The sequence below is a fragment of the Gadus chalcogrammus genome, chromosome 21, assembly GCF_026213295.1.
Source record: "Gadus chalcogrammus isolate NIFS_2021 chromosome 21, NIFS_Gcha_1.0, whole genome shotgun sequence".
Lineage (NCBI taxonomy): Eukaryota > Metazoa > Chordata > Actinopteri > Gadiformes > Gadidae > Gadus > Gadus chalcogrammus.
Genome location: NC_079432.1, coordinates 19,092,418 through 19,105,402, shown reverse-complemented (window position 1 = coordinate 19,105,402; position 12,985 = coordinate 19,092,418). Strand labels below are relative to the sequence as shown.

The window sequence follows — 12,985 nt, the reverse complement described above, 5'->3', positions numbered from 1 at the left end:
AATGGGGCTGACCTTATCGGGGCAAACATTACAACAATTCAGATTTAGTGAGCTCTGTCACGGAGCAGTTGGTAGTCCGATGCAGACGGATGGATGCAGTGAATCAATGATCATTGATTATTCATGTTCGGTGGACCATGTGAGAAGTGGAGTACTGCCTGAGATAATAGATTACAATAATAAGCTAAGGATAACTTTCATACAAACAGCCACCTGTGCAATACACAAATGTGTTTTGTTTTGTGCTCAGGCATAAATTATGTTACCACCATATTTGGAAGGAGGCACAAAGGCTTCGGAAGACAAACAACAGCATGAAAACCGCATACGTCACCCATCCTCTTTATTGTCCACCTGAGCTGTGGCGTCTGGTGCACAATTTGTTTCAAATAGATGACGCGTTCTAAAAGACAACTTCATTACAAATAAGATTGCACTTTCATATTCACAATCTCGTACACACGTCAAGATGCGTCTACGAGATAAATTAAGTTTTGTTATTGAAATGCTCATCCCAGGGTGGTCCAAGGAAATAGGAGGAAACAATGTGTCATCTTATACTAAACTTTACAAATAATTCAGTATTAAGGTATATGGAAAAACCTTACAATACATGTATTGAACCTCATAGAAGAACCAAAACTCAATGATTTTGTTACGAAAACTTGTTACATCATCACTTAATACATATTTCTACTAAAGATTCTCAATGTTAACGTGTAATGTTTTACATCAAAACTATGACTATTGGAGCGATGTCCAGCCAGTTCCCCTCAGGAACTGGCTGACCCTGTGAAGCAGAGACTCTTGTGGACTGTAGTGCAGAAAGGCTTTTCTTACAGGGCTTCATCGGCCCTCCCAGAGCTGTCTCCTAGCAGAGTGGTCTGTGGGGGTTGATGCAGCGGGCGTGGTCTGTGGGGGTCTATGCAGCGGGCGTGGTCTGTGGGGGTCTATGCAGCGGGCGTGGTCTGTGGGGGTTGATGCAGCGGGCGTGGTCTGTGGGGGTCTATGCAGCGGGCGTGGTCTGTGGGGGTTGATGCAGCGGGCGTGGTCTGTGGGGGTCTATGCAGCGGGCGTGTTCTGTGGGGGTTGATGCAGCGGGCGTGGTCTGTGGGGGTTGATGCAGCGGGCGTGGTCTGTGGGGGTTGATGCAGCGGGCGTGGTCTGTGGGGGTTGATGCAGCGGGCGTGGTCTGTGGGGGTTGATGCAGCGGGCGTGGTCTGTGGGGGTTGATGCAGCGGGCGTGGTCTGTGGGGGTCTATGCAGCGGGCGTGGTGATGCGCTGCATGTCTGTGAGCACCGTTGTGCCGTATTTTCCCTCCAGCTGCTCCATGAACTCCAGATGGTCCTGGAATCTGAAGCCCAGGATGGGCTCCTCCTGATGAAAGACCCACACATATCATGTATATATATTATATATATACTGTATACATATAGATATATAGATATATGTAATAACTCAACATATTTTTCAGTACAGTAGGTTTTTGACATATGTTACCATATCAACACATAATGTGAGCAGATGCCAACCTACGTCTTAGAGTACCATATAAAGCGCTTTATAAATTTCATTTATTATTATTATTACCACTCCGGCTCCAAATGGATTTTCCATATTCAAGGTAAATTTTACACATTTAGATTTACTGCAAAGCTCAATATCTCAGTATTTCCGTGTCACGTTATGGCAGTGGCGGCTGGTGGTTTTTAAAGTGAGGGAGGAAGGACTGCGCGCTTGGTTGCCATTGGCCTGCTTGCACTGTTGGTGTATGGTGGCATAAGAATGTGAGACTCAAGTTGTTTCAGGGTGTTTTGGTGAACTACAAAATAGCAGGGAGGGAGTTATGTGAACAAAATGTGTACCTAGCAAACCATGTAGCACTCACAACACTGACGTTGCCATTACTTCTGATGACCTTGATTTTGGAAGTGGTCTACCTCTTTCTGAATGAATGGAATGGTTTTTGTAATAAGACGTTAACAATGTCCTCAGTTTCCAATGTTTCCATTGTGCATTTAGGATCTCGCTATCGCAGATTTCACTTGCTCTGCGTCTCTCAGACTGAGCACCGCGGCAATGCAGACCGGGTTTGTTATCGACAGCGTTGCCAGATTGGGCAGATTTCCCACCCAATGATAATTTTTCCAGCCGAACATGGTTAAAAGTAGCCCAATTGGGTGGGAAATCGGACCAATCTGGCAACACTGCTCAACATCCAGGGATCCTGCTTATTGGTTCATAGCGCAGACGGATAGATTTTTGCGCGAATCAGACCCCTAAAGGTCCCACCCACTCAGAGGAGGATTTTCCTCCTCTCTCCCATTGAAACCCATGTTATCCACCGGCCGCCAGTACTTTCGGGAAAATGAATGGGAGTCAACGGCGGCGGAGGGAGGACCTTCCTCCCTGAAGTAATTGTCAATAGGCGATAGGGGGTGCTAATGTCCCTTTACCCAGGGAAACGAACATTATATATTCAAAGGCAATAAAGTAGTCATATTTAAGGGCATTAATTCATTACAATAGTCGGGGCAATCTAAATTTTTTATTCTCAACAATGTTAGGGAGGATCTTCCTCCCTCTCCTCAATGGAGAAGCCTCCACTGCGTTATGGTGTTATGGTGGAGTATATTTATGTATTATTTTGTGTTCCCTAATCGCTGTACAGGGAGCTCACAATGGGATTGAGGGATTAACATATCAATAATCCATTCAGTTATTCATGACCTGGGATGGACCTTATATAATATATATATCATATATAAAAGGAGTCAGGGACATTTGAGAAGTAAAAAAGCACACAGCCATGTCCAGACAGACATGTAACAACATGTTTGCATGTCGTCCCAAATCGACTTGAGTCCGATGCCAAGCGAGGGAAACGCTTCTGTTGCTCTGTGAAAAAACAACATGATTCCACTTCCTTTCTGGGTTGTGTGCTTTGAGATTAGGGCTTATTGTGTTTGAAGGTATTATTGTAGCAAAAGTCTTTAGCACCTGTAAATGCAGATTTTGTATGCGTACACTAAAGTCACAAATGTGTAACAGTAAATTTGAAGTCCTAAATATTTAATTTGCATGTGTACTCTAAAGTTACAAATGTGTAACAGTACATTTAATGTCGTAAATATTTTTTAGAACATTGTAAACACTAAATAGGGTCTACGAGTTCACAAGTCTATTAGAGGTGCATGCACAATAGTTGAAATTATATAGATCGATTTGGGACTTATACAGCACGGCTGACAGAAGCAGCTGCAGCGGTAACGGAGAGCTGCGAGACTACTTGTTAATTTTCTTTCCGTAAGGAATAAAAGAGCAGCATGCCGTGTTGGAGGTCGGCCTCACAGATTGTTCGTTTATATAGGCTGTGTGTGCACATGGACGACATGCGCTCCGCATATCGCGCTCCGAGCAGTTATTGTTAATGCGTAAAAGACAGCCGCACTTGTGTGTCGGAGCTTCATCTTGTTGTGTTTACAAATGTGTTATCAAAGATGTGTTTTTAACCTGTGCTGTTATGAATTCAGTAAGTATACGTGATTTCCACAATAAATAAAAGAAACACGACAACAGTTGTTGTCGTGTTTCTTTTTTTTTTTTTTTTTTAATAGTTCTATGGGGGGGGTCGAATGTATTCGAATGTATTCAAATTAATTATGGACATTCGAAATTCGTTCGAATTTCATTTTTGGAAAAAGTGACAGCCCTAACCCACATACACCCACAACTGAGACTTGCAGGAGCAGATTCGAGCAGTTGTAACGATGGACTTGCTTGCTAATTAAAATGCTGAATCAACATAGCGTTCTATATCATTTTATTTGTGAGGACATTTTTCACAGATGTGCAACTTCTGATGCATTAGTTCACGTTTGGGTTTACGAATGCACACATTTTGGGTATGTTCTTAGATTATGAAACACGGTGTGTGCAAATGTGTTTTGCAACAACTGCGCTGCAATGATTGTAGCAAAAGTGTAAATTGCATGACTCTTTGAAGTTGTGATGCACAGGATAGGATTTGTGCACCTGTACACAGACTTGTGAACTCGTAGACCCTATTTAGTATCTACGACTTCAAATGTACTGCTACACATTTGTGACTTTAGAGTACACATGCAAAATAAATATTTAGGACTTCAAATTGACTGTTACACATTCGTGACTTTAGTGTACGCATACAACATCTGCAGTTACAGGTGCTAAAGACTTTTGCTACAATAATACTTTCATAATTGTGGTCAATTATGTGGAATTTGTTGGCTACTGCTAGAACACATATTTTATATGCTTCTTAATAGTTATGATAGAAGTTATTGAAGTGATTAGAATACAACAAACAATTTGATTTTGACTTAAGGCTACAAAATAAATATGAAATGTGACACACATACATGCACATATTTTTGTATTGCTATTAAGTATATCATATTTACTTTCCCAAAATTAGCCTTTCATTGGAAAACAGTGTAAAGTGAGGAGAACGTCTACAGATGAGGGCCTGAGAGTGATTGGGATACGGTTTCTACTCATTTGTGTGTGAAAAGGAAAAGGAAAGAAATAGCAGAAATTTTCCTAATATGGTTGCAGAACAGAAACATCCAGAACTCTTTATGTTGTCCCCAAACGTGATGACAAAGACATCTGACATTTAAAAGAAAAATGATTCATGGTAATATGCAAGGAATGCATTCACGCACAAACACAAGATACAAACAATGAATTCAGGATTTTTTTACTGAGAAACACTACTAATAGTAAAAGGTAACCAACCCCATACACACACACACACACACACACACACACACACACACACACACACACACACACACACACACAACACACACACAGACAGAAACACATATACACACACCACACACACACACACACACAACAACACAACACACACACACACACACACACACACACACACACACACACACACACACACACACACACACACACACACACACACACAAACACACGCATGCTGATGCACCAGCCACTGTAAAATGGATACAAAATAAAAAGCATGCTTAAAATTTTTACAATTATATTAATTTAAATGAACAAAATAGATGCCTAATGAATGATGATTCACATGTGGCTCCATTCAAAGGACAGAAAACATTAAATACATAGAAATAAATAAAGTTGATAGATAATAACCTTATTTATTCATATCCTGCTCCTCATATAGCCTGCTCCTCATGTAGCCTGCTCCTCATATAGCCTGCTCCACATATAGCCTGCTCCTCATATAGCCTGCTCCTCATATAGCAACCCAGTCGCCAAGAAAAAACGTTGAGGGTGTACGTTTCCATGAACACTGGATACGTAGCATTTCAACGTAAAAAATAGCGTGTTATACCTACAGTATCCACGCAGTGCCGCTGTGGAGGCAGGTTCGGGGTTTGGGTTTCACGGCTTTCGCGGCAAATTGTGGACACGATTGTTTAGGAGGGGGGGGGGAGGTTAGAATGTTGTGACCGGGGGGGGGGGGGGGGAACACGACGACGACGACACGATTGTAGGGGGGGTGGGGGGGGGGGGGGACACGTTTGTTGAGGGGGGGGGGGGGGGCGAGACCTTTATTATGTCCATGGGGGAGGACACGTTTGTAGGGGGGGGGGGCACGCTCGACAACGAGAGTTGGTTTTATGAACGCTCGACAACGAGAGTTGGTTTTTATTGAACGAGACCTTCAACACGAACAGCTGCATGAAACGTATGGACACGTCACTCTCGGTGACGTGTCGACAACAATGAACACCCGAACAATGTTAATAGAACAACACACAACCCAATAACATCCTGAACCATTAACCCCACTTAATCCTAACAACAAAACAAGTTAACAAAAGCCCCTTTTGTCAACTGACAACCCCAATTCCCAGGATCCCCGCGGCTCGGAAACACGGCGTAGCCTGTCTTAATCTTTATTATCTGAATGGGAAAATGCAATTTTTAGGAGAGATACACCAATTAAACGCGTTTTCTAATGACATTTCTAGCGAGAAATGTACATTTTCCTGACATAATCTTCAGTCAGTGAATGTGTATGATCTTATTAATCTTTATTATCTGAATGGGAAACTGCAATATTTTAGGACAGATTCACCGTTAAACGTGTTTCTAATAACATTTCTAGCGAGACATATTACTTTTTACTTGCATAATCTTCAGTCAGTGATTGTGTCTGATCTTAGTTTTATAGTATTAGGGATTGATCGGCTCGCTCGCATGTTTCAACGACGTCAGGTTGTTAAGAATAGGGACGCTGCTTTTCGCTAAACTAGCAGCTCACGTGCTTCCTGCGTTTGGTTATTAAACTGTTACTTTATGTAACTTTTAATGATATCATCTTGTTAGAAACACGTATATCAACCCAGTCGCCAAAAGCATATGTTGACAGTGTACGTTTCGTGAACACTGGATTACGTCGCATTTCAACATAAATAGCGTGTTATACACACACACGCACGCACACACACACAAGCACACACACGCACGCCAGACACACACAGACACAGACACAGACACACACACACACACACACACACACACACAACACACACACACACACACACACACACGGTGCATTTCGCTGCTAAAACAACAACAAAAAATTATTCCCTCAAATATTATACTAAAAGAACCGTTTTCCAAAGAACGAATGTAAACCATGCATTCTGAATGGGAGTGTTTCTCGATTTTTCCATGCTACACAGAACGAAATGTAAACCCATGCAAATAAAGACTTCATGCGTCATAATAATTTAAATATCATTAATCTCCTGAGTGTGTTTGGGTCGGTATTCTCTTTTTTCAACGGTGCTGGTGCCGTCTCCTTTGACCTTTTGACCCCAGACTTCTGGGGGAATAGCTGAATCAATTCATTAGTGTTATTACGAACAAGGTGTCCTTCAACATCTACGCTTCCAGGCGATTGCAACGGTGCCACACATGAGCATATTCGGTATTAATTAGGTGGTAGTAATGGTAGTAATTAGCTGTCGAAATTGGAGGCCTTAATCAATAATGAGCAGCTATTGATTTGCTTCCCGATAAAAAATTGTGACAAATGACATGTTATTTAGCATCTACACGTTGAGCTGAGTCCAATGACACCCAAGCATGGACACTCTAGCTAAGGTAACATGTATTTTACATGGTACACCTAGGTCTAGGACATGATCTCGATGTAGCAAGAGGGCGAGCTTGATCTCATTGGACTCAGCTTAACGTGTAGATGCTAATTAACATGTAATTTGTCAAAAATCTCCATAGGGAAGCAAATCTATAGCTGGTCATTATTAGATAAAGGCCTCCAAAATCGACAGCTAATTACTACCCCCGAAACATATTCAAATATGATCATGTGTGCACTGTTTGCAATCGTCTCGAACGTAGATGTCAAAGGACACCTTGTTTGCCCTGTTGCACGACCGGGAAGATATTTCATACTTCTAATGGATTGATTCATATTTTAAGGTTCTCGGAGTGAGACTTTAAGCGGCTGCAGCAGAAGTGTTTGAGACGAAAGATGATATCAAGACATTATAGAATATTCCCATTCACATTATGATTCTTCGTCATAACATCCGACCAAACATCCTTTACATTCACCGAGCGAAGATTATGAAAGTCCAGGCCCCCCCTTCCTGCACTCGGGGTCCGACCGGGCCAAGTTTCGGTGCGGGGGTCCCAGTTAGGCCCTAGAATATGGTATTCAAATTTCAGGGCGATAGGACCTTCCTATCTCAAAAACTGTTTTTCCACCACATTCTGAACCATTAGGTCTCGCAGGCAACACTTCTGAAGGGGCTTTGTCCAAATGACAGTCCATTTGGGAAAACTTTTTTTCTCTATAGGCTAGAACTACAAATCTTGGATATGTCGTTCTCGGGCCCCGGGAAATGTGTGTAAACATTTTAGCATCCCTAGCTATCTCGAAAAGGCCGGAAAAGGGGCGTGACCTCCAACAGTACAGTCACTGTACATAAGACAGAGGTTAGTTTCTAGGCCCCATTTTTGCTGGGATGGAGGTGTCATTTGTGGCTTAAATGTGTGTAGACACAGCTGGCCTGTGGCACGTCTTTGAAGTCTGGGGTCCAAAGGTCAAAGGAGCCGGCACCACGCCGCTTATGAGATAACAAAAAGTGAATCTGTATTTCTCTCATAACATTTTGTCATTATTGAAGAGAGGCCTGATTCTCAGATATGCATGTTGGACTGTTAGGGTATAGGTCTGGGAAGAACTTCAGGCCAAAATCTTGCAAGCGAGCCGCTGGGTGCAGGTGCAACGAGATGGAGCACTTGCTGAGTCATTTCCTGTAGGGCTGGAGCCACAGGTTGAAGCGTATATTCGTCCTTTGAAACCCCCTTTGATATACAAGAGACCCCAAGGTACAGTTTACTTAAATGTTCTCGCCTCAGTCACCTATTGCATCACTTCCTTTAGGGCTTCGGCCTCCTAATTGATCATTTTAGTATAATTGAATGCCCTCTTTCATACTATATGATACTTCCACCACTGGGACGTGGCAACCACTCTCCAAATCCATATGGGGGGGGGGGATGCTTTTGGACAGTAGGGGTGTACACTAGACATAAATAGGAAGCAAACTCAGGAGAAGGAATGACCTCTCACAAATATTTATTGAATAAATTGTTTCAAATAACCCTGCCTCGTTAAATCAATGAACTTGGTGTTTTGCTTTCAAAATAGGTTATAGAAGAAGTCTAAACTGCAGAAAATAAAAACATCCAAGCTGCCTTTTAAGGATACCTCGGAATATCTGTCTATTTTTTAACCGTCGGACCCCAGTTTACGACAAAAACACACAATTTACGGCAGCTCCTTTGCCGGTGGTTTTTAGAGCCATGTAAGGATTAGAGGGGGCGGTCGATAGCAACCACCATAGCACCATGACGGTCAAGTGACTTGATGCAGCCCCGTTGAAAAAAATAGAATACCACCCAACACACTCAGGAGATTAATGATATTTAAATTATTATGACCATGAAGTCTTTATTTGCATGGGTTTACATTTCGTTCTGTGTAGCATGGAAAAATCGGAGAAACACTCCCATTCAGAATGCATTGGTTTACATTTCGTTCTTTGGAAAACGGTTCTTTAGTAATAATATTTGAGGGAATTTTGTTGTTGTTTTAGCAGCGAATGCACCGTGTGCGTGTGTGTGTGTGTGTGTCTGTGTGTGTCTGTGTGTCCTGTGCGTGTGTGTGTGTGTGTGTGCGTGCGTGTGTGTGTATAACACGCTATTTTATGTTGAAATGCGACGTAATCCAGTGTTCACGAAACGTACACTGTCAACGTATGCTTTTGGCGACTGGGTTGGCTCTCAGATATACGTGTTTCTAACAAGATGATATCATTAAAAGTTACATAAAGTAACAGTTTAATAACACAAACGCAGGAAGCACGTGAGCTGCTAGTTTAGCGAAAGCAGCGTCCTATTCCTACAACCTGACGTCGTTGAAACATGCGAGCGAGCCGATCAAATCCTAATAACTATAAAACTAAGATCAGACACAATCACTGACTGAAGATTTATGCAAGTAAAAAGTATATTTCTCGCTAGAAATGTTATTAGAAACACGTTTAACGGTGAATCGGTCCTAAAATATTGCATTTCCCATTCAGATAATAAAGATTAATAAAGATCATACACATTCACTGACTGAAGATTATGTAAGGAAAATGTACATTTCCTCGCTAGAAATGTCATTAGAAACGCGTTTAATGGTGTATCTCTCCTAAATATTGCATTTTCCCATTCAGATAATAAAGATTAATATAAGCTACGCCGTGTTCCGGAGCCGCGGGGGATTCTGGGAATTGGGGTTGTCAGTTGACAAATGGGGCTTTTGTTAACTTGTTTGTTGTTAGGATTAAGTGGGGTTAATGGGTTCGGGATGTTATGGGTTGGGTGAGTTCTAAACATTGCCTCTGGTTCATTGTTGTCGACACCGTCACCGAGAGTGACGTGACCATCGTTTCGTGCAGCCTGTTCCGTGTGAAGTCTCGTTCAATAAAAACCAACTCTCGTTGTACGAGCGTTCAATAAAACCAACTCTCGTTGGCGCGGTAGCCCCCCCCTACAAACGTGTCTCCCCCCCCCCACCCTCAACAAACGTGTCCCCCTACCCCCCCCTAACTACGTGTCTCCCCCACCCCACCCCCTCACCGGTCAAACAACAGTATACCCACCTCCCCACCCCCTAAACAAACGTGTCCACAATTTGCGCGAACCCCGTTTTTGAAACCAAAACCCCGATCAGCCTCCCCGCGGCACGCGTGGATACTGAAAGGTATTAAACCGCCTTTTTTACGTTGAATGCTACGTATCCAGTGTTCATGGAAACGTACACCGTCAACGTATTTTCTTGGCGACTGGGTTGCATATAGCCTGCTCCTCATGTGTATAGCCTGCTCCTCATGTGTATAGCCTGCTCCTCATATAGCATGCTCCTCATGTGTATAGCCTGCTCCTCATATAGCCTGCTTCGACCAATCGCAACAGATTGTGTGTGTTGAACAATCACAGCAGACTGAGCTACTCGGGATGCGGGGCTTAACGCGACATGATACAAAAAAAACAGTTTTCTGAAAGATGCTGAAATTGGTTTTGCAAAAATTAACAGTATGAATATAATAGGAGGTATTTTAACCCTATTCTAGTTATACCCCCAAATGCAATTATCAACCCTAAAAAAGCATGATATGGGATCTTCAAAATGGGTAAAATCTTATTTCATTGTAGAGCTGGGCGCAACACATTGCTTCACTCTCTCTCTCCCCATTCTTCACTCTGAAGATCCCCTCCTCAACGTGCCCTGTCAAACCAGGACCTGGCACAAGACAAATCTTTCTGTTGGCTGGTCCCTGCAGATACGGACTACAGATAACCTAGAAGCTTGAATGGATTAACTGTCTGTATCTAAATGTGGACAGTCTTTTTAGGGGCTTTTTTGGTGTGAAAAAAGTCAGTGATACACATCTGGAAAGTCAGTTGAATCTGTATTATAGTCAGTCTATGTGTGGTATCTCCACACTAGAGCCTCTTTGGCTACGCAGATCTTAACCTGTACTGTTGTAGAGCTAGCAGGAACATTTTGAAACGTAACACTTTGAACGCGCATGTCAGTAACCATCACAATTAGAATCAAATTTAGTGGTAAAAACTGTAATGTGTATGGAAATGTACCATTGTTATTATAACAAGGTTCAGCATGCTTGTCATAATTAGATAGTTTTGACATCTAATAACTATGTTTCACCAAGATGTGTCTAACCAATGAAATCGAAAGATTCGCTTATGAATCTTTCGTTTTCAACAGGAATTGTTCCTTCCAATTTCAAGGTTGCGGTGTTAAAACCGCTACTCAAAAAGCCTGGCCTAGATCTGAATTAGTCAGGAACTATCGGCCTATATCGAATCTGCCCTTCATGTCCCAAGGTACAGGAAAGGAATTGTTTTTTCTTATAGCAAAGCAAATCGTGATTATCTGACGAGGAACAATCTCTTCGAACCTTCCAGTCGGGGTTCAGGAATTTCCACCTACAATTGAAACATGCTATTACAAGAGTGTAAATGACATCCTTGTTGCTTTTGGATTAAAATACAAGCTCAATGTTTGTGCTGCTGGACCTGAGCGCTGCGTTCGATACGATCGACCAGAGCACTCTTCTCACCGTCCTTGAGCACTACTGTCGCGTTTCGGGGTAACGGCTCTTGGTTGGCTTGAATCGTACCTCAAAGATAGAACCCAATTTGTGCTTCATGCGGGTTCAGAATCAAAGCACTGTAATTACGCTTTGGCGTACCACATGGGTCGGTCCTTGGTCCATTACTTTTTGCAATCTATATGCTTCCCCTGGGCGACGTTATCCGCAGCTTCGGAATTAGTTTCCATTGCTGTGCGGATGACACCCAGCTCTACATTCCTGTAGATTCCGGGGACTCTGCCCAGATTCAAAGGGTTGAGTCCTGTCTGGCTGCTGTGAAGGGCTGGATGTCACAAAATGTCCTACAGCTTAACACTGGGAAGACAGAGCTGATAATTATCGGCACGAAGCGGGACCGGGAAGAGTTTGAGGATGTCTCTCTGTGGTTGGATGCAGTGTTGTTTTTGGCAGGCATTTTAGATTTAGTTTTAGTCTTAGTCTTTTGACGAAATGCTTCTTAGTTTTAGTCCCATTTTAGTCATTTCTATCTTTGAAAGTTTTAGTCTAGTTTTAGTCTGACGAAAACTCAAAAGGTTTTAGTCTAGTTTTAGTCCGACGAAAACTCGTCCACCAGCCTCTCTCTGTAGTGTATGAGTGTGTGTGTGCCGTGTGCGTGCAGGCGCAGCTGCGCGCGAGCACACGAGCCAGTGTTGCGGGGGGGGGGGGGGGTGGAAGGGTCTCACGTGACGCGTTTTATCCAATCAGGTTGCTTGGATGCTCCCATTGAAACCCATTCTATTCTACGTGAACCACCTACATGTAAGCCGCTAGAAGCAGTTAAAATCGGAGCGGACTGGAGCGGAGTCAAATCCCCGCTCCGGCCTTTGAATTTAAAACCGCTCTGCGCTCCAACCCGCTCCAACGTATTTCTTCCGCTCCGCTCCACCACCGCTCCACGCTCCGCTCCGCTCACATGCTCTCACTAACAATTTAGTCTCGTCTAGTTCTCGTCTGACGAAAATGTCTACATTTTTCGTCACATTTTAGTCTTTATATGGCTTTGGTGACGTTCGTCTTAGTCTCATTTTCGTCATGGAAAAAAGGGGTCTGACGACGTCATTTTCGTTTTCGTCTTGCCTGACGAAAACAACACTGGTTGGATGGCTTCGCCATCCCACAGAGTGCGTCCGTCAAAAATCTTGGTGTCCTGTTTGACCCTCAACTATGCTTTGACCAACATATAAGAAGTATAACTAGAATTGCCTTTTTCCATCTGAGAAACATT

The 12,985-nt window shown here is 42.9% G+C and overlaps 1 protein-coding gene across 1 annotated transcript in view; it reads right to left on the bottom strand.

Moving 5' to 3' along the window:
• Positions 1 to 950: 950 nt before the first annotated feature.
• Positions 951 to 12,985, bottom strand: part of tbc1d32 (TBC1 domain family, member 32) — a 73,266-nt gene continuing 61,231 nt past the window's right edge. The window contains exons 36-37 of the mRNA XM_056580908.1: positions 1,265 to 1,378; positions 951 to 1,220 (exon numbers count right to left, since the gene is read on the bottom strand). Coding sequence (XP_056436883.1) covers positions 951 to 1,220; positions 1,265 to 1,378 — 384 coding nt within the window. The remainder of the gene's footprint in view (positions 1,221 to 1,264; positions 1,379 to 12,985) is intronic.